The sequence below is a fragment of the Paramisgurnus dabryanus genome, chromosome 24 (assembly GCF_030506205.2).
Source record: "Paramisgurnus dabryanus chromosome 24, PD_genome_1.1, whole genome shotgun sequence".
NCBI lineage: Eukaryota > Metazoa > Chordata > Actinopteri > Cypriniformes > Cobitidae > Paramisgurnus > Paramisgurnus dabryanus.
Window position 1 is genome coordinate 22867786 of NC_133360.1, and position 23030 is coordinate 22890815.

At 39.6% G+C, this 23030-nt stretch overlaps 1 protein-coding gene across 4 annotated transcripts in view; it reads left to right on the forward strand.

Moving 5' to 3' along the window:
• The window catches only part of LOC135741080 (complement factor H-like), a 49918-nt gene extending 27396 nt beyond the window's left edge, over positions 1-22522 (forward strand). Inside the window, exons 11-28 of one of the 4 annotated variants that reach the window (XM_073813578.1) lie at positions 1353-1535; positions 1629-1805; positions 5894-6076; positions 6176-6352; positions 8169-8351; positions 8445-8621; positions 14008-14190; positions 14284-14460; positions 15036-15224; positions 15899-16075; positions 16157-16309; positions 16471-16653; positions 17912-18091; positions 18458-18637; positions 18758-18934; positions 19010-19198; positions 19355-19390; positions 22357-22522. In XM_073813578.1, the coding sequence (XP_073669679.1) occupies positions 1353-1535; positions 1629-1805; positions 5894-6076; positions 6176-6352; positions 8169-8351; positions 8445-8621; positions 14008-14190; positions 14284-14460; positions 15036-15224; positions 15899-16075; positions 16157-16309; positions 16471-16653; positions 17912-18091; positions 18458-18637; positions 18758-18934; positions 19010-19198; positions 19355-19389 (2903 nt within the window). In that variant the 3' untranslated portion in view covers position 19390; positions 22357-22522. The other 3 variants (XM_073813579.1, XM_073813580.1, XM_073813581.1) reach the window with 3 other exon arrangements.
• Positions 22523-23030: the final 508 nt, after the last annotated feature.

Below are 23030 nucleotides of genomic sequence, written 5' to 3' on the forward strand. Positions count from 1 at the left end.
TCGATCCACTGCATTACCCAAAGTCAAGAGCCCAGTGTACTTCCCTCGCCCATCCACTGCATTACCCAAAGTTAAGAGCCCATTGTACTTACCTTGCCTACCTATTGTACCCCCAAAGCCGAGAGCCCAGTGTGTCGACCCTATATACTTGCTTGCACGGTCGGAGCCAAGAGCTAACGTACCTACCCCGCATAACTCACCTGGACGTCTGGAGGCCGAACGCCTAACCTATTGTACTCCCTTATAGTACCTGAATACTCACCTGTGTACCTTCTAGGCCTCCCTAGCCTTACCTCCGGGATACCTGTAGACTCTCTGGACGCCTCAGCTGGACGGCTGCGTGCTATCTATCTGTTGGGGTTGCCAAATTCAGGTACTTGCCCCCCTCCCCTACTTACATTCGTACTTACCCATGTTCCCTCCTTCTGCCCAGGAACAGGAAGTGGAGAAACTCGGCTGAAATGGCTGGAGACAAAAGGAGCTTGACTAGGAATATGCACCGTTAAGTCACGGACGGACGCATTGAAGAAGAGGACAGAGTGACTTACCTCCCCGTCCCCGTGAGAGTCCAAGGTGACTCTGTGCCCACGCTCTCCCTGGCTCGGAGAGCTATAGTTTTATCGCCCCTTTCCCCGCCCTTATCATTTTTAAATAATTTAATAAAGTTTGTTTTAAATTGCACTTACTCTCTCGTGTGTCTGGTCATTGGGGTATCTTTGGGACCTCATCGAGATGGTAATTAGGGAGGAGCGAGACTCACAACATTTGTGGTCCGCTCTGACCTGTGACATGAATGTCGGTGCATTTGCAAACAGATTTTTCAGATCTCCAACGCTGTTGCCATGGCAATGCTTTTAACTTTAACTTTATAATCAGCCATATTTAAGGCTCTTGGCATGCTAAGAATGACATTAAATTTGGCACATGTATCATAGTTGTCGATTGTTGAGTGTGGGCTAAAGCTCAGATATGGGCGTGGATCTGTAGCATTTCTCTAGCGCCGCCTTTCATCTAAGATGTTGAGTTTTACCTAAAGTCCTGATACTTGGTACAGATATTGGTTACTCCAAAGAACTACTAAGTGCACTTAACATGTCTGGACTCTGTACTCTGTAAAAACAGAAAGTCGAAACAAAGGCATTGTTTACACCTTCGAATCGTAGGGGTGAGTGGTTGACTTTGCCGTTGGTTGCAGTTTGCAACCTCACCACTAGATACCGCTAAAATCTACACACAGCATCTTTAATGAAGCATAATAATCTTCCAGTGCTCTGTCAACAGAGTGCCATCTACAGGTTTGATGTGTTTGTACACAGAAATCAGTACTAAATCAGTTCCCAATTACTTCCTAGTGTGGAAATGCCCCCCAATTCACATAGAAGGGGATGTGAGTGCATCGGGCAAAACAGAAGGCGGAGGTTATGGTGATGTTATTCAGTTTGACTGCAAGTCTCCTGAAAAAAGCATAGATGGAAGTAGCAGCATTTACTGCAAGGAGACTGGCGAGTGGAGTGCATCTGTTCCAAAGTGTAAAGGTTAATATTTTCATGTTCTATTGTCCCTCACCCAATCATTACCTGATTTTATGCTTTATTCAAGGTAATGATGGATTTTTCCATTTAATTCAGATATATCATGCACACCGCCTGACATACAACATGGGAATGTTAAGCAAAAGAAAGAACACAGGAAAGATGACACATTACAATATGACTGTGATAAAGGATATAAACCCAGGCAAGGAACTATTAAGTGCATTAAACAGGGCTGGAGTCTGGAGCCAAAATGTGAAGCTGAAAGTCAAGGTAATACTTCACTGTTATAAAGAATAATACAAAAAACAAAGAAACTACTGCAACAGAGAAAAATACTTTAAAGTAATAGTTGTATGAAGTTTGCAGTAACTAAAATTCTGTTCCCTTTCGAGAAACTCGAGCTATGTCGCCATAGCAACGCTTTGAGGAACGCCTCGGCGTGACTGATCTGAAGCACGTGTAACACATAATCAATAATCTGATGATTGGATATAGACTGGATGCCGTGCGGACTAGGGGTATAAGAAGGCATCTCGCACATACACACTTGCTTTATGTGCCTCAGCAAGTGACTGCGTGTACGTTTGCATAAATCTGAAGTATGTTTTAAGAAGTTCAAGTATGTGTATCTCCCTGTCGGCACGATATCACAGACAAGGATACACATGTATTTGTGTCTTAGAGCGCAACACGCACAGTTGGCTTTTGAGAAACCTGGCTGTGTGCACTGTGAACATTCCTGTGCACGTGTTGTGCTCCAGCCTCACGCTTTGAGAAGGATATCTAAGGCTCTCGCCCTCGCGGATCCGGTCCCGCTTCCATCCCGCTCTCTAGGAAGCTTGGGCTATATGTACATACACATAATAATAATAATAATATTTTTACGTTTTTACACCTGTATGTGTAGGCTATGTATATCTGCCTGTCACAGCCTGCATGATCTGTGACAAACAGTGATTTTGTGTCTGTGTGTTGCTTGTACAGCTGTGCACAGCATTTATTCTCCTAATCGGCCGCTGGTGCGCCATAAGTCAAGATAATGATCTTGTGTGTTACAATTCGAAACCATCATCCGCTGAGACGGGTAACATCTTAGTTCGTGGAACTCACTATTTCTTATTGAAGCGAAGCAGCTCACACCCCATTTATGGTGCCTGCTTCCCTTCAGTGCAATTGCAGGGCACACTCACTGCTGTGCATAGTACCACAGCCAGCCGCAATTTACCTGCACCTGCATATTGTGGAACTGGATACCGCTGGCTCCAGTGGGGAGCATGTATACGTTCTTTCGCAGGAGGCTGTAGAACCTCCACATGAGAAAAATGATGACCTACAGCCATTGCTTTATTGTTTAAAAAAGGAGGGATTTATATTTGTTCAGTGATGCAGCTCAGTCGTATGCTGTGACTGAGACAGACTGTGATTTAATCAGATCCGAGGACTGATTCCTTATATTAGAGCTTATGACTTTATTCAACACGGTTGTGGAGACCATACTTTACTCCTGACAGTCCCAGTCAACTGCCCTGTCGTTGTGGTGCTGAGGTTTTCTGTAGGAGCATTCTCTGCTGAGGTAACTCCTTCCACTCTAAAGGTTTAGGTGGCAGCAGTCTCTGCCTACCATACTCCTTTGGAAGGATGATTACTCCAGAGCTCCCTCAAGGAGCTTAGGCCCTAAGTGGAGAAACTTCACCTCATGGTGTTCAGCTCACCTGACAGACCCAATCAACTGCCCTGTTTATGTGGTGCTGAGGTTTCTGCAGGAGCAATTCTCCACTGGCTTAATTGCATCCACTCTTAAGGCTTAGGTGGCAGCGGTTTCTGCCTTCCGTACTCCTTCTGGAAGGACCTCATGTCTTGTCTGGACAACCCTCAAGGGAGCTTTATGCCCTTAAGTGGAGAATCTTTCACCTATTGGTGTTTAACTCCCCTAAAAAAACCCAGTCAACTGGCTTGTTGATGTGGTGCTGAGGTTTCTGCAGCAGCGACTCTATGCTGGCTTAACTCCTTCCACCCTTAAAGTCTAGGTGGCAGCAGTCTCTGCCTACCATATTCCTTTGGAAGGACCTTATGCCCCCAAATGAGGTTGTGGAAACCAGATGAGTATTTCAGAGCTCCCTCAACGAAGAAGCTTATGCCCTAAAGTGGAGAAACTTCACCTTTCTGTGTTCAGCTCACCTGACAGACCCAGTCAACTGCCCCTTGACGTGGTGCTGAGGTTTCTGCAGGAGCAATTCTCTGCTGGGTTAACTCCTTCCACCCTAAGGTTTAGGTGGCAGCAGTCTCTACCTACCATACTCCTTTGGAAGGATGTCATTCTACCAATTGAGGTTGTGGAGACCATATCATTACTCCACCTTTAAGGTAAATGTGGCCCCTTCGAGACAACAGACATCTCCGGTGGGAGTGGAGACATCCTCTAAATGTGGTGAACCACATCTGGAAGAGATTTGGATGCACAGACGTAGATCTGTTTGCATCCCAGGACACCACACATTGCCCACTGTGGTTTTCCATGGTACAGATGTGGCTGAGGCTTCATGGGTAAAATTTATTCCCTTAAGTGGAAAGTTTTCACCTCTTGGTGCTCAGCTCATCTGACAGACCCAGTTATAACTGCCTGTCGACGTAGTGCTGAGGTTTCTGCAGGAGCATTTCTCTGATGAGTTTACTCCTTCCACCATTAAAGGCGCTCTAAGCGAATTGAAGCTACCACTCTTCGGTGGAAGGCTCATCACTGGGTAGACACCCATTAGTAGCTCGCTTTCTTTGTGGCACTTGCAGGTTGCGATGTGCTAGCCGCACAAGGGTCATGCTGGAAGGGCTCTCGTCCGCTCTGTTCGAGCCACTTGAGACTTCGCCAGATAGGTTTCTGGCCTTTAAGACTGTGTTCTTTCTGCTATTACCTCTCTAAAGCGAGTAGGGGACCTTCAGCCCTGTCAGTACCCCCTGCAGGTCTTGAGTTTGCACCTGGGATGGCTGAGGCTTTTCTACACCCAAGGCCATGTTATTTTCCCAAGGTGCTGAACAATGTGCCGAGGCCCATTGTTCTGCAGGCCCTTTGTCCTTCCCCATTCAGGAGTGTGGACAAGTATAAGCTGAATTTAGTGTCCTGTGCGTGAACATAATTTCACAGGACTGCTCAGTGGAGGAATTTGCAGCTGGAGCAGCTATTTGTGTGCTTTGGTTTGCCCAGACAAGGTTTACTGGCGTCCAAGCAGACTTTGAGCAGAAGGATAGTGGATGCTATCTCACTGGCTTAGAAAGATCAGGGTATACCCTCACCCGTCGCTGTATGGGCCCACTCTACCCAGGATATGGCTGCCTCTAAGGCCTTAGGGCAGGAGTGGGGAACCCTGGGTCCTGGAGGGGCACTGTCTTGCAGAGTTTAGTTCCAACCCTAATCAAACACACCTGAATTTCATTTCCAAGTCATCCTGAAGAATTTAATTTGATTTTTCATTTGTGTTTAATTAGGGTTGGAACAAAACTCTGCAGGACAGTGGCCCTCCAGGACCAGGGTTCCCCACCCCTGCCTTAGGGTCAGGCGCTTCACTCCAGGACATATGTGATGCCGTCGGTTGGTTTTGGCCGCTCACCTAATTTAGACCTAGACTCCTCTTAAGGGTCCCAGGTTCTTTGCCTTGACTGTGTTTAGTTATACACACTACAGGCATTTGGTAGTATGGAAGCATGGGCATCTCGTTCCCCAAAGGGTTGCTATGGCGACGCAGCTCGAGTTCCTCGAAAGGGAACGTCTCGGGTTACGTAGGTAACCCTGGTAACCTGAGAAGGGACTACAGACTAAGCGCTCAAACACCTTCATAACAACGGATGTGAGTGCAATAGAGGAAGGTGATGTTATTCTTCTTAGGAACTGGAATAATCATAGCTGATTTAAAACAAGTGGGGACTATTGAGGAAATGAGAGACCAATTGAAGATATAAGGAGTGATATATGGGAGTGGGCTGGTCTGCACAGCTCCTCAGCATAGCTGGTGTGATACCATCAGGCACCCTCTGCTTTCCTGATGTTTTGATGGTGGAGAAACCTCCTCACATCATGCTCTAAGATTGAAAAGGGGGGAAGGGGTGATCTACCAGACCCAGATGGGGGGAGCTAAGAGAGTTTATCTGAGCTCTGTCATACCGAATGAATCCATCACAGGATGCCGAAAATAAACAAAACAATAAGCAGACAAAACAAACAGAGAGCAACACAGAGTCGCCATAGTGCAGCACCATCTTGAAAGCTTATACTGTAATCTTCCAGTGCTCTGTCAACAGAGTGCCATCTACAGGTTTGATGTATTTGTACACAGGAATCAATACTAAATCAGTCCACAATTACTTCCTAGTGTTTAAATGCCCCCCAATTCACATAGAAGGGGATGTAAGTGCATTGGGCAAAACAGAAGGCGGAGGTTATGGTGATGTTATTCAGTTTGACTGCAAGTCTCCTGAAAAAAGTATAGACGGAAGTAGCAGCATTTACTGCAAGGAGACTGGCGAGTGGAGTGCATCTGTTCCAAAGTGTAAAGGTTAATAATTTAATTTTCTATTTGTCAGTATCCTCACCCAATCATTACATGATTTTATGCTTTATTCAAAGTAATGATGGATTTTTCCATTTAATTCAGATATATCATGTACACCACCTGACATAAGACATGGGACTGTTAAGCAGAAGAAAGACCACAGGAAAGATGACACATTACAATATGAGTGTGATCCAGGATATAAACCCAGGCAAGGAACTTCTAAGTGCACTAAACAGGGCTGGAGTCTGGAGCCAAAATGTGAATCTGAAAGTCAAGGTAATACTTCACTGTTATTAAGAATAATACAGAAAACAGAGTAACTACTGCGACTGAGAAAAAGACTAAAAAGTCCAGTAACTGCGACAGAGAAAAGTTACTGGGTATTTGTATAGATGTAGCTAAAACTGCAATTATGTTTTTTTCTGAAATTTAAATTTTTGACAATGTGCAGTTACTATTTTGCATTTGTGGCTGTGAAAGCGCCCTATGCTCCATTTATTGTATTGTCCTAAAAACAGGGAGTTAAAAACAGAGGCACTGTCTAAACCAGGGGTTGGCAAGTAAGTTTGGCATCAGGCCTCTAAAGCGACTTACAAAAATTAGGAAACAATAAAGCCATTTTTCATAGGAAGGTAATAATGCAAGAAGTGCTTATACCAAGTTACAAGTTTTCACTATTCCGAAACAGAACCTGTTGAGAGAGTGTTAGTATTTTTTTTTATTTAAGTTAGAAGAGGTGGAAATGCAGTCAATATCAATTTGTCAAGTATTTTTGAAAAATATTAGTTTTTAGTGTTTTTTATTTAATGTTGCAAGAGATGTGGCTGACCAGAGTCTTTTAGGAAGATCATTCCACCAGCTGGGAGATGTGGAGGAAAATGAGTGGGAACGTGTTTTAGTGCCCTTTTGTGAAGATATGACAAGACCCCACTCATATGCTGAAAGTGACGTTCTGGATGGGGTGTAGGAATGTTGGAAAGTGTGAAGGTTTGCTGTTGCAGTGCCAGTGAAAGTTCTGTAGGTGAGCACTAGTGATCCCTGAGGGACTCCAGTGACCATCTGGTGAGCTGTGGACAGCTTGTCCCTCCACGACACCTTGAAGGATCTATCTGAGAGCTAATATTTGAACCATTGGAGAGGAGTACCTCTGATACCTAATGATGATAGTGTGGCTGGTAGGATCTGATGGTTGACTGTGTCAAAGGCTGCCGACAGGTCTAGCAGAATCAGAATTAAGGATTTGGATTTTACCTTAACTAACTGTAATGCTTCTGTGAACGACATCAGTGTCATTTCATTGGAGTGGTTGCATTTTACTGTTTGTTATCTAGTAGGTTGTTCAGTGATAGAAAGGAAGATACCTGGATGAAAACCGCTTTCTCAAGTGTTCTCGCAATGACCAGAAAGACTGAGACCGGTCTGTAACTGTCAGTGAGAGATGGGTTAAGTGTGGACTTTTTAAGCAAGAAAAGGGCCTGTTTAAAAATAAATGGAAATATGCTGGTGAGCAGGGAGGTGTTGGTGATATGTGTGAATGTCGGTGCATTTGCAAACAGATTTTTCAAATCTCCAACACTGTTGCCATGGCAATGCTTTAAACTTTAACTTTATAATCAGCCATATATAAGGCTCTTGGCAAGCTAAGAATAACATAAATTTTGGCACATGTATCATAGTTGTCGACCGTTAAGTGTGGACTAAAGCTCAGATATGGGCGTGGCTCTGTGGCAGTTCTCCAGCGCCGCCTTTTGTCTAAAATGTTGAGTTTTACCTACAGTCCTGATACTTGGTACATATATTGGTTACTCGAAGAACTCCTAAGTGCACTTAACATGTCTGGACTCCATACACTGTAAAAACAGGAAATGGAAACAAAGGCATTGTTTACACCTGCGAAGCGGAGGGGTGAGTGATGGACTATGCCGTTGGTTGCAATTCACAACCTCACCACTAGATACCGCTAAAATCTACACACAGCATCTTTAATGAAGAATTATAATCTTCCAGTGTTCTGTCAAAAGAGTGCCATCTACAGGTTTGATGTATTTGTACACAGAAATCAGTACTAAATCAGTCTCCAATTACTTGCTAGTGTGGAAATGCCCCCCAATTCACACAGAAGGGGATGTGAGTGCATCGGGCAAAACAGAAGGCGGAGGTTATGGTGACGTTATTCAGTTTGACTGCAAGTCTCCTGAAAAAAGTATAGATGGAAGTAGCAGCATTTACTGCAAGGGGACTGGCGAGTGGAGTGCATCTGTTCCAAAGTGTAAAGGTTAATAATTTAATTTTCTATTCGTCGTCACCCAATCTTTACATGATTGTATGCTTTATTCAAAGTAATGATGGATTTTTCCATTTAATTCAGATATATCATGTACACCACCTGACATAAGACATGGGACTGTTAAGCAGAAGAAAGACCACAGGAAAGATGACACATTACAATATGAGTGTGATCCAGGATATAAACCCAGGCAAGGAAATTCTAAGTGCACTAAACAGGGCTGGAGTCTGGAGCCAAAATGTGAATCTGAAAGTCAAGGTAATACTTCACTGTTATTAAGAATAATACAGAAAACAGAGTAACTACTGCGACTGAGAAAAGTTACTGGGTATTTGTATAGATGTAGCTAAAACTGCAATTATGTTTTTTTCTGGAATTTAAATTTTTGACAATGTGCAGTTACTATTTTGCATTTGTGGCTGTGAAAGCGCCCTATGCTCCATTTATTGTAATGTCCTAAAAACAGGGAGTTAAAAACAGAGGCACTGTCTTAACCAGGGGTTGGCAAGTAAGTTTGGCATCAGGCCTCTAAAGCGACTTACGAAGATTAGGAAACAATAAAGCCATTTTTCATAGGAAGGTAATAATACAAGAAGTGCTTACCCTTACGAAAAATAAGTTTATTGAAGTGTGCTAAAAGTATTCTTCTTTTAAACTTAAAATAAGAAAGTATACTTTCAGTTTACTTTTTATGTACTTCTCTAAAATGTTCCTTAGGTACTTCTCAGAAATATACTTAAATTGTACTAAAGTATACTTGACCTATACTGACCGAAATGTCTAAGTATATTTGGCCTATACTTGCTTACTGATATTATACTTAAAAGTATAAAGTAAAAATGCAACAACGAAAGCTACATCAAGAAAGCTGCAAAAAGCCATATGAATAGCCCTGGTGAAAAATAAATATACTTTATTGTATTTCAAGTATATTTAACTTTGCAATAGTACATTACAAATATACTTAGAAAGAAATGTACCATATTTGAATATATTGAAAGTATGCTTACAACATATTTGCTTACAATTAAACTTTTAACATATTTCAAAATAATTATAATTTAGTATATTTTCTAAAAGTATACTTAAAAAAATATACTTGGAGTTAAAGTTCTGTGCCATTTTTAAAGTATACTAATTTGAACTTATTTTAAAGTTTATTTTACGTATACTTTATCTGTTAAAGTTATCATTATAATAATGCACTGACAGCATATTTATAAAATACATTATTTAGCATCCTTTAGAAACAGTATATTTTAAGTACATTTTGAAAGTATTTGTAGTGTACAAATGTATATTATCTTTATGGAGAATCTTTAGTGTTAGTAAACTAGTAAGTTATTAATTTTGTGCTGCAGGTATACTTGCAAGTATTCTTTTACTATACTTTTTTAGTAAACTAGTGTACTCATACTGAAAGTGTACATGCAAGTGTTCTGTTAGTGTACTCTTAGTTAACTAGTAAGTTACTAATTGTGTGCTGCAGGTATACTTGCAAGTTTTCTTTTACTATACTTTTAGTTAACTAGTAGTTTACTACTCAACTTTACTTTAAGTGAACTTAACATCATACTATAAATGTATATATATTGCACTTAAATACAATACAATGTTCCTGTGTATTAATTTTTTTACTTGTACCTTTTAATTGTACTTTCAATTTGAAGCTAAATCTTTCGTATGCTATCAGGGAGCTAATCAAACAAAAATAATAAATACAAAAATTATATATATATATATATATATATATAATGGGACACTACAGTGGGACACTGTAGAAATTGTGAGTAAAAAAGGAATGGAATAATTTACAAATCTCATAAATTTATATTTTATTCACAATAGAATATAGACTATCTCTGCCCATCTTGACTTCTGAGAGACACTGCCACACTTTTTACACCCAATCATGTTGCCAATTAAGTTGCAAATTGGTCCTTTAGTTGTTCCTTATATGTAAATGTAACCTTTATACTCTTATTGCTACCTGTCCCAACTTTTTGGGAATGTGTAGCTCTCATAAAATCCAAATTGAGCCAATATTTGGCATGACATTTCAAAATGTCTCACTTTCAACATTTGATATGTTATCTATATTCCATTGTGAATAAAATATAAGTTTATGAGATTTGTAAATTATTTCATTCCTTTTTTACTCACAATTTCTACAGTGTCCCAACTTTTTCTAATTTGAGGTTGTATATATATATCTATATGGCTGAACCCCTGAATATAAACTTTCGTTCTGGACTCCATTTCCCATAATCCCGCATACCTGGACTGATTAGTCTGCCACCTGAAACTCATTGGACAGCCTATATAAACTCTCTGGAAACATTCAGTCAGAGCAAAGTCTTGATTTGTACCGGCTATCATTGCTGAGCGGTTTGCCTGCCTGCTTATCTATCTGTATTTATTAATCTTGATCTGTTTTACCTGGTTTATGAGTACTGTATGTTTGTTGCCTGCCCTGACCCTTTTGCCTGTTTCATGACTACGAGATTTGCCTGCCTTACATTGCTGTGTTTGCTGTTATGAGTGTGTTTAATAAAAACCTGCAGATGGATCCTCAGTGTCAAAGTGCTTTGTTACACAAGCAGTATACAATAAGTAACCTACTAGTTTACTAAGAGTACACTTACAGAACACTTGCATTTACACTTTCAGTATATGACTAGTAAACTACTAGTTAACTAAAAGTATATTAAAAGAACACTTGGAAGTATACCTGCAGCACACAATAAGTTACCTACTAGTTTACAAAGAGTACACTAACAGAACATTTGCATTTACACTTTCAGTATATGACTAGTAAACTACTAGTTAACTAAAAGTATATTAAAAGAACACTTGGAAGTATACCTGCAGCACACAATAAATAACCTACTAGTTTACTAAGAGTACACTAACAGAACATTTGCATGCACACTTGAAGTATATGTCTAGAAAACTACTAGTATACTTATGAGTTCACTTGCAGTACAAATGAAGAACTAATTGTGCACTAGTTGTACACTTAAAGTTGACTACTCTTACACTTATAGTACACTTAGAAGTATACTTCTATATACTAAAAGTGGGCCAATTTAGTCCCAAGCGGTATTCAAGCAGTACACTTACAAGTATACTACTAGAACATAAATGTTAGTACACTTACTACATAAAGTATACTGAAAACTATACTCCAACATTACTTAAATATACTTAATAAAATGAACTTGAAGTATACTTCTTTTTCGTAAGGGTATACCAAGTTACAAGTTTTCACTATTCCAAAACAGAACCTGTTGAGGGAGCGATAGTATTTTTTTTTTTTATTTAAGTTAGAAGAGGTGGAAATGCAGTCAATATCAATTTGTCAAGTATTTTTGGAAAATATTAGTTTTTAGTGTTTTTTATTTAATGTTGCAAGAGTTGTGGCTGACCAGATTCTTTTAGGAAGATCATTCCACCAGCTGGGAGATGTGGAGGAAAATGAGTGGGAATGTGTTTAAGTGCCCTTTTGTGAAGATATGACAAGACCCCACTCATATGCTGAAAGTGATGTCTGCATGGGAATGTAGGAAAGTGTGAAGGTATGCTGTTGCAGTGCCAGTGAAAGTTCTGTAGAGCCCTTTTTACACAGACATTACGTAAAATACACGGGACAGGCATCCTGGATTTTTCCGGAATAGTTAGAGTTTTTGTTCATTCACACTGCCAAGATTACACGGCATCTTATGGTCCCGGAAAGACATGTGACCAGTTGAAAGTCCTGCCCTCTCTTCTACGCAGTGTCTGAAGTTTGCATATTATTTATTATTCCTCTCTCCAGAAACAACTCGCGTGCATTTTTGTTCATGATAAGACTATAAAGGAGCGCGTGAACGTACAGTTCTATGCTGGTGAATGATTTCAGCTTCAGAGTGGATATTTGACTCCCTGATCTCTGCTTTAATACAGTTTTCAGACACTTCTCATCGTGATTGTTTATATGCATTTAAAACCAGCATTTTGAGGAGCTGAATGATATATCTTGTTGGGATGACGCGCGGGTATTTTCGTTTATTATACTGTAGCTCAAATGAGCACGTGACGCGATATTCTTTTATGCTGCTGAATGATCTCCGTTTCAACGCAGTAAATGACAAGCTAACTTACCTGATTCTGCTTCAGTCCAGTTTGCTGACATTTCTCGTCGTGAATGTTGTTAACTCCTTATTTTAAAGAGTTGAACCAACTTCATGTTTCCATGACACGCGCGTCCTCACTACGGCACGTGCGTCATTGTTTATGCGTCTCATTTATCATTTCCTGATAACTGCTTCAATCTAGTTTGCAACATTTCTTGTGTTGAATGTTTATATGCATGTTATATCTCGTTTTAAGGAGCTGAACCATAACTTTTGTTGTGATGGCCCATTACGGCATTCGTTCGGCTTCTTGTTCACACAGAGGGTTATCCTGGTATCGGACTAGGTCCTCTTTCCGGCAACGATCCCAGAAGATTAACGGGATGAGTTTTTGTTCACACAGACGCTTGTCTGGCAATTTTTCGGGTATTTTCTGGGACCAAAGGTCTGTGTGAATGGGGTTTAGGTGAGCAGTAGTGATCCCTGAGGGACCCCAGTGACAATCTGGTGAGCTGTGGACAACGTGCCCCTCTATGACACCTTAAAGGATCTATCTGAAAGCTAAGATTTGAACCATTGGAGAGAAGTACCTGTGATCCCCAGAGATGATAGTGTGGCTGGTAGGATCTGATGGTTGACTGTGTCAAAGGCGGCCAACAGGTCTAGCAGAATCAGAACCAAGGATTTGGATTTTACCTTAACTAACTGTAATGCTTCTGTGACCGACATCAGTGACGTTTCATTGGAGTGGTTACATTTTAGTGCTTGTTTTCTAGTAGGTTGTTCAATGATAGAAAGGAATATATCTGGATGAAAACAGCTTTCTCAAGTGTTTTCACACTGAACAGAAAGAGTGAGACCATGCCAGTAACTGTCAGTGAGAGAGGGGTTAAGTGTGGATTTTTTAAGCAAGAAAAGGGCCTGTTTAAAAGTATATGGAAATATGCTGGTGAGCAGGGAGGTGTTGATGATATGTGTGAATGTCGGTGCATTTGCAAACAGATTTTTCAGATCTCCAACACTGTTGCCATGGCAATGCTTTAAACTTTAACTTTATACTGAGCCATACTTAAGGCTCTTGGCATGGTAAGAATGACATTAACATTATCATAGTTGTCGACCGTTGAGTGTGGACTAAAGCTCAGATATGGGCGTGGCTCTGTGGCAGTTCTCCAGCGCCACCTTTCATCTAAAATGTTGAGTTTTACCTACAGTCCTGATACTTGGTACATATATTGGTTACTCGAAGAACTCCTAAGTGAACTTAACATGTCTGGACTCTGTACTCTGTAAAAACAGGAAGTGGAAACAAAGGCATTGTCTACACCTTCGAAGCGGAGGGGTGAGTGATGGACTATGCCGTTGGTTGCAATTCACAACCTCACCACTAGATACCGCTAAAATCTACACACAGCATCTTTAATGAAGCATTATAATCTTCCAGTGTTCTGTCAAAAGAGTGCCATCTAGAGGTTTGATGTATTTGTACACAGAAATCAGTACTAAATCAGTCTCCAATTACTTGCTAGTGTGGAAATGCCCCCCAATTCACACAGAAGGGGATGTGAGTGCATCGGGCAAAACAGAAGGCGGAGGTTATGGTGACATTATTCAGTTTGACTGCAAGTCTCCTGAAAAAAGTATAGACGGAAGTAGCAGCATTTACTGCAAGGAGACTGGCGAGTGGAGTGCATCTGTTCCAAAGTGTAAAGGTTAATAATTAAATTTTCTATTTGTCCTCACCCAATCATTACATGATTTTATGCTTTATTCAAGGTAATGATGGATTTTTCCATTTAATTCAGAGATATCATGCAAACCACCCAACATAAGACATGGGACTGTTAAGCAGATTAAAGACCACAAGAAAGATGAGACATTACAATATGAGTGTGATCCAGGATATAAACCCAGGCAAGGAAATCCTAAGTGCGGTAAACAGGGCTGGAGTCTGGAGCCAAAATGTGAAGTTGAAAGTCAAGGTAATACTTTAAATACTAAAATACTTGAAGTTAATATTTGTAGGAAGTTTGCAGTAATTGCAATTACGTTTTTTCAGCATCTGTGTGTAGTTGAATCAAATTGTAGTCTGTATTTCAAATTTTTGACTGTGTGGTTACTGTTTTGCCTTTGTGTCTGTGAAAGTGCTCTATGCTAAAGCACAATAATGTCAACAGTGCTACCATTAATTGTAATGTCCTAAAAACAGTTTTATTCCATCTCTTTTGTTCACTTTCTGTGTTCACGGAGAGTAGGCGGCTTTGTGGCTGTCAAACACATTGAACTATAAAAGTTTCTCCTCTAATGAGAAATCAAATGCTTAAATGTTTAAATAATAAATAAAAGTCTCAAAATGGCAGCTCAAATGTGAAATGAAATGATCAACTGCAATTTTGTTTCCTAATATATAAATAATATGCTATTTTTACTGTTTAAAATGATTTGTTTATAATTACTTTTGGCTTGTCATTTAAAATGTATACAGAATTCATATCTAGTCATTAGTTTGGATGCTTGACCTCTTTTCACTATGTATTATTGTTATAATGTTTTACAGGAACAGAAACGGAAACAACTTGTGAACTCTCCGAAACCAAATTTGGAATAGAAAGTATCGTACCTGAGGGCAAAAAAAAATTCAGAGTTGGAGAAACTGTGACCATAACCTGCTCTGAAACAAACAAAACTGTGAAATCATTTAAATGCCTAGAAAATGGACGGTGGGATAACAATCCTGTTTGCAAGGGTAAGCATTTAGCGAAACTTCTCTGATCTTGTTCCTCAACGCTGCATTTTTAAAGGGACACTTCACTTTTTTTGAAGATATGCTCATTTTCCAGCTCCCCTAGAGTTAAACATTTGATTTTTATCGTTTTGGAATCCATTCAGCTGATCTCCAGGTCTGGCGGTACCACTTTTAGCATAGCTTAGCATAATCCATTGAATCTGATTAGACCATTAGCATTGCGCTCAAAAAGTGTTGTTATTTTTCTGTAGTTACATTGACGGAAAATTAAAAGCTGCGATTTTCTAGGCAGATATGGCTAGGAACTATACTCTCATTCTGGCGTAATAATCAAGGACTTTGCTGCGGTAACATTGCTGCAGCAGGCGTAAAGAATAGTTCCCTGCTATTGAAAGTTAATAAGGGGACTATTTTCGGCTGCTGCGTAATATCATTGCGCCTCCTGTAGCCATGTTACTACCGCAAAGTCCTTTATTATTACGCCAGAATGAATCACCTGTAAATTCCTGGGCATATGGACAAACATACAGCACTGTCTTGGCAAGTACAGCTTGTTTACAATTAAATTTCATGCTATCAAGAACCTTATTATCATCACATACAGTGTGTCTATCTGCCTATCTGTAACTTTTTAAACGATTCAAATGATCCGATTATGATTTATTTCCTCACAGAAAAGAAAGCATCTTGCACTACACCAACCGTGGAAAACGGGTACATACACACAGACCGCTCCAAAAAGCGAGATTTTTATTATTCATGCAATCCAGGTTATAAACCATACACTGGGAACTGTTGGAAACCTGCAACGTGCGTCAATGGGATCTGGATAAATGTCCCACGATGCATCAGTGAGTGTGTTTTCTTATCGTCAGATTTCAGCAGTAAGGTTTGAATGTGTATGGAAATGTATATTGGGTCTCTCAAAACAGGAGTGGATGAATGCGGTGATTTACCCAGAATTAAACATGGACAGCTGAACAACAAACAATCTGCTGTAGAGATTAAATGTGAATCAGGGTACAAACCGTCAAACACAGTGATCAGATGTGTCAACGGTAGATGGCAGACACCCACCTGTGAATGTGAGCCTTATTACTTTCATAACAGTTAGGATAGTAAAAAGGGAACTGGGGACTAATAACACACAGTATATGCTGTAAGCATCATGCTAACAGCATGTTATTAAAAATCATTTAGACACCAACTCAAAGAAAAATGAATGACTCTCTTGTTTTATTTCCAGTGGACGATAATAGTTGTGTCAGTCCTCCTAAAGTTGATAATGCACTCATTATCTCTGAACCTCAGACAGTTTATTCATCTGGATCCGTTGTCAATTACATATGTCTAACAGATTTTACAATGAGTGGGAATAATAAAATCGTATGCCGCAATGCAAAGTGGGAGAAAGCACCCAAATGTGAAGGTGAGTTTTTATTGCTGGTTTTCAAAGAACTCTTCAGGTAGAAAGCAAAGCCATTATAGTGTAAGTATAGTTTCACAAATTCCATTCAAAAAGTGAATCTTGTATATAACATTCATTCATTACACACAAATTAATATATATATATATATTAATTGTATTTTGATGATTATATCTGACAACTAAGGAAAATCCCAAATTCAGTATCTTAGAAAACTTGAATATTGTGAAAAGGTTCAATTTTGAAGACACCTGGTCCCACATTCTTATCACCTAATTAACTCAAAACACAAGCCTGCAAAGGCTTTTAAATCATCTCTCAGTCTAGTTCTGTAGGCTACACAATCACGGGGGTGACTTGACAGTTGTCCAAAAGACGACAATTGAGGGTAAGACACAAAAGGTCATTGCAAAAAAGGCTGGGTGTTCACAGAGCTCTGTGTCCAAGCACATTAACAGAGAGGTGAAGGGAAGGAAAAGATGTGGTAGAAAAAAGTGTACAAGCAATAGGGATAACTCGCTGGAGAGGATTGTGAAGCAAAACTCAATTAAAAATGAAGGAGGAGATTCAGAAAGAGTGGACTGCAGCTGGAGTCAATGCTTCAAGAACAACTATGCACTGACGTATGCAAGACCTGGGTTTCAGTTGTTGCATTCCTTGTGTCAAGCTACTCTTGAACAACAAACAGCGTCAGAAGCGACTCGCTTCTGGACTGCTTTCTGTTCTCTGATGAAAGTAAATTTTGCATTTCCTTTGGAAATCAGGGTCCCAGAGTCTGGAGAAATAGAAGAGGCACACAATCCACGTTGCTTGAGGTCCAGTGTTATGTTTCCACAGTCAGTGATGGTTTGGGGTGCCATGTCATCTGCTGGTATTGGTCCACTGTTTTCTGAGGTCCAAGGTCAACGCAGCCGTATACCAGGAAGTTTTATAGCACTTCATACTTCCTGCTGCTGACCAACTTATTGGAGATGCAGATTTCATTTTCCAACAGGACTTGGCACCTGCACACATTGCCAAAGCTACCAGTACTTGGTTTAAGGACCATGGTATCCCTGTTCTAATTGGCCAGCAAACTCGCCTGACCATTTGTGAAGATCTTCTAATATTTTTGGAGATACTGAATTTGGGATTTTCCTTAGTTGTCAGATATAATCATCAAAAGTAAAAGAAATAAACATTTGAAATATATCAGTTTCACTTTTTGAATGGAATTAGTGAAAAAATCAACCGTAACCAATGTTTGTGTTGTTTTGGTAGCTTTCTGTTCAAAGCCTCATCAGGAAGTAAACAATGCTAAACTGATTGATAAAATCCAAGGTGAGAGGAAATATTCACATGGAGACACAGCACGCTATGAGTGTTATGATGATCATGAATGTCATGGACCGACCATTGCTAAGTGTGTTACACAAACCTGGATTTACCCAGAATGCACTAGTGAGTCAAATTTACAAAAACCTTTTCTATAAATTAGTTTTTTGTATAATGTATAAATGTATACATTTATTAAAACTGTTATTGTTATTTTAAATATTTTAATTATTTACCAAATTGTGTGAAAACCCAGCTTAAGTCATTTTTTGTAATTAAATGTTTTCTACATAAAATCATCTTATACAATGTAAAGAACATTCTGTGAAAATATAACCTTGATATCTTTAATATTGCCTGTAAGATCAAAGATTGAACTGTAATGGAAATCAAACTTTGATGGTCCTAATCTCACGATTAGATTATGACACTTCAGCCTGCATGGATTTCACCGATAGTATCACATATTTATATTCCACATTTTCATTACAGAAAAAGGTCAATGTACCAAACCGACAATGGACGTGCAGTTTGTGACCCTGTTAGATGAGAAAAAGACATTCAATAACCTTGACGTTTTGAGATACAAGTGTAATAAACCGTATGATAAAAAACCAAGCGGAGTCTTGATTTGCAAAAATGGAAAATGGGATGGCACGTTTGACTGCACAAGTGAGTTATCACATAATACTCAATTCTAACATTTATAATAAAAGTAAAATATTTATAAAGTGTGTAGAATATTGTTTTAAATGGACATGCGTGTGTTTGATGGTGTTATATGGTGTTCAGGCGGCATTTGTCCTGCACCACCTATGATTGAACATGGAGACTTTAAAGTTGAGCAGAAGACGGGTGAAGTTGTCACATCGGTATCGTACACTTGCCAGCCTTATTTCGAACTGAACAAACAACAGAGATATTACAGGTGTCTGAATGGGAAATGGGAGACCCCTCCATCATGTCTGAGTAAGTCGTCTGTTTACAGATTATTCTGAATCTCAATTATAAGTTTTACACTGTGTGTCTTTGTCTCTTTCATAGAGCCCTGCAAAATTACACCTGAAATTTGCAAGGAGCACAATATAAAACCCGTCCTAGATCACCACATGAGGCACAGTGACAACGACTTCAAACTTCACTGTAATGATGGATGGAACGTCGGAGGTTCTTTGGGACATTCTCATTCAAAAGCATGGTGCAAAGATGGGGAGTTAAAAATTGAAAGTAAATGTAAGTATAGTTTCCTCAAGAGTTTAAACAAGTTAATAGTTTATCCATCTCATCAAATGTAACACTTTTACAGTTTTGAACACTCAAAAAAGTTGTTTTTATTATTGTGAGTTTGATATTACCACAATAAATGTTTTTTTTATTTTTTTTATTTAGGTACAGAAAGAAACAGGAGTGAAAGACCACATTGAGGTAATGCATCCATGAAAGTTCACAGTGAATTTTAGCTAATGTTATATTGTTTTATAATTTAATGTAATGAAAGTTACACTGATCATATTTCATTGATTTGACATCCTTGAGCAATTTTGACCAGCACTGACATTTCTGCTTTTTTCAGTTGTTTAAAAACATAATAATGGCAAAAGTCTGATAACACTGTATTCAGCACAAAACAGGATCTAGTATTCTAGAGTTATTTTCTTTAAAATGATGTAAAAATTAGGGCTAATTGCGATTAATCATATACAAAATAAAAGTTTGTGTTTGCATAATACGTAAAGTTCATAGCATATGTATTTTTCAAAGCAAAACGTGTATTAGAAATTCACTTTTCATAACTTTTTGTCTGAAGGGTCTCTAGATGGTGCGTACCAAAATTCAAGCCAATCAAACGATCGCTCTAGGAGGAGTTTGAAAAAATTGGTATTCTATGTAATCCAAAATGGCGGACAGGAAGTAGGTTTGACTCTGACATTTTTGGTACCGTCGGAATCTTTTGGTTGCATAAAACAAGGAATCAATAGAGTGAAGTCTTACGACAGTACTACAATTGGATGAAATGTTATGAATATTTTATTAATTTCTTTACATCTTTACAGGTTTGCAGGTGCTTTCAGGACATGTCGCTGATCAACCATACCACATTTTAGCGATACGCCATTGCGTTTGTGAAATACTAAACTTGATGAGAAAGTTCAAAATGGCCGACACCCAAAATGGCCGACCGAAATCCTTTTGGTATTGTTTGTCTCGGCATGCCTCAAGGAATCCAACAATAGCACTTTCATAATTTTAGACACAGTTTTGCAGTAGTTATAAGCAAAAATAGCCTTTTTTTAAATCTCTTGCACACTAGGTGGCGCTGTGACGAAACGGTGCACTCACCTTCAGGTTTGTGTTTGCATAATATACACTCACCTATGGGATTATTAGGAACACCATACTAATACTGTGTTTGACCCCCTTTCGCCTTCAGAATTGCATTAATTCTACTTGGCATTGAGGGGCTGGACACACCAAAACTTTTAAACGCGGCTGAAAACGCCTTGAGGACGCCGAACGCCAGCTGTTTTTCAGCTGAGTGACAGCTTTCTTCAGCTGAGCGCTTTGATAGCTGTGATACTTCAGCTGCGAGCCGGTTGGTTGCTGTGGTAATGTCCCGCCCCTCCTCCACTGTGATTGGGCGGCCGTGTGAGAACTGACATTGACGAGCGGAGCTTTTCTCCCAAAGCTGAATCTCTTTCAACTCTCGACGCTCAGCGCCGAGCGCGGAAAAACCGCAGAGCGCCGGTTTTCAGCGCGTAAAAAACCCTCTAGCTGCTGGCTTATTTGAAAAGCGCCGAGCTTCCATTGAAAACAATTGAAACATGTGCCGGCCGCGGGCGTAAAGGTTTTGGTGTACACAACCCCTGATTCAACAAGGTGCTGAAAGCATTCTTTAGAAATGTTGTCCCATATTGATAAGAAAGCATCTTGCAGTTGATAAAGATTTGTGGGGTGCACATCCAGGGCACGAAGCTCCCGTTCCACCACATCCCAAAGATGCTTTATTGGGTTGAGATCTGGTGACTGTGGGGGCCATTTTAGTACAGTGAACTCATTGTCATGTTCAAGAAACCAATTTGAAATGATTCGAGCTTTGTGACATGGTGCATTATCCTGCTAGTAGCAATCAGAGGATGGGTACATAATGGTCATAAAGGGATGGACCTGGTCAGAAACAATGCTCAGGTAGGCCGTGGCATTTAAACGATGCCCAATTGGCACTAAGAGGCCTAAAGTGTGTCAAGAAAACATCCCCCACACCATTACACCACCACCAGCAGCCTGTACAGTGGTAACAAGGCATGATGGATCCATGTTCTCATTCTGTTTATGCCAAATTCTAACTCTACCATCTGAATGTCTCAACAGAAATCGAGACTCATCAGACCAGGTAACATTTTTCCAGTCTTCAACTGTCCAATTTTGGTGAGCTTGTGCAAATTGTAGCCTCTTTATTATTTGTAGTGGAGATGAGTGGTACCCGGTGGGGTCTTCTGCTGTTGTAGCTCATCCGCCTCAAGGTTGTGCGTGTTGTGGCTTCACAAATGCTTTGCTGCATACCTCAGTTGTTATTTCAGTCAAAGTTGCTCTTCTATCAGCTTGAATCAGTCGGCCCATTCTCCTCTGACCTTTAGAATCAACATGGCATTTTCGCCCAGAGGACTGCCGCATACTGGATGTTTTTCCATTCAACACCATTCTTGGTAAACCCTAGAAATGGTTGTGCGTGAAAATTCCAGTAACTGAGCAGATTGAGAAATACTCTGACCGGCCTTGTCTGGCACCAAAAACCATGCCACGCTCAAAATTGCTTAAATCGCCTTTCTTTCCCATTCTTACATTCAGTTTGGAGTTCAAGAGATTGTCTTGACCAGGACCACACCCCTAAATGTATTGAAGCAACTGCCATGTGATTGGTTGATTAGATAATGGCATTAATGAGAAATTCAACAGGTGTTCCTTATAATCCTTTAGGTGAGTGTAAATCCACATATAAATGTATGAATAAAAATAATTTAGGTATATTTTATCTATATTTAAAATCATTCTGTCTACTCATTTACAAAAAGCAATGTATTGATTTAGATTTTCTAATACACGTTTTGCTTCGAAAAGTACATATACTATGTTCTATATACTAGTTCGCCTGCAAATTCAGATCTTAATTATTAATGCTAAACAAACTTGGCTTGTTGTCCGCGAAGGGAGCTCTGAACCGTCAGAGAGAGCGAACATGAGATCAGGGCTCGGGCCCCAAGTTCATCCCCCCTACAACAGAACTGCACAGAGGAAGAGAAGGAGGAGATGGGGAGGAGGAGGGATACAGTAAACATTTTTTATGTTATTTCACATTGAATGATTTATGATGTATGATTATCTCCTGTGTTCAGACGTGAAGATCTTTGATGTATTCAGAACATGAAGATGGACAGACACACAAACACATTCATGATCAACGTTGCTTCAGTCTACGAGCTTATGAAATTATTAAATATCATATTTTTGAAATTCATGCTTATATTTTTTGCTTCAGAATAAAGCTGCATATACAAATTATTACAGTGAGTTTTTTATCATTCAACTTTCTCCCATTTTATATCCACCACGGATGCTTTAAAAGGTTTTCAGAGCTACAAGATTCATTTTCATAGCTGCATTATGATTATGTTAACTAAGAATTAAACTTCTATGACATGCATTATATTATCAAATTCAAGAGGCTGTTTACACCTGCTCTTAAGATGTGTTTTCGTCAATCGGATCACAAGTGGACGAGAGAGACACAACATGTTTACACCTGCACACCTTTTAAAAAGGTCATAAAGGGCGGTTTACCAGACAGGGATTAGACTAGTCCTAGACTAAAATAAATGTAAGAGCTGTCCAAACTGAAAACAACTTGTTCTGAAATATCTTAAAATACATCAGTGCCCTTGGTTTGGCCTCAAAATGCACACAGTAATGTTTTTAGTGAGGCATGTTTGTTAAAACTAGTTATATTTCCTAATTAAACTGAGGCCTAGTCCTGGCTTAAATTTATCCCTATCCGGGAAACAACCCTAAA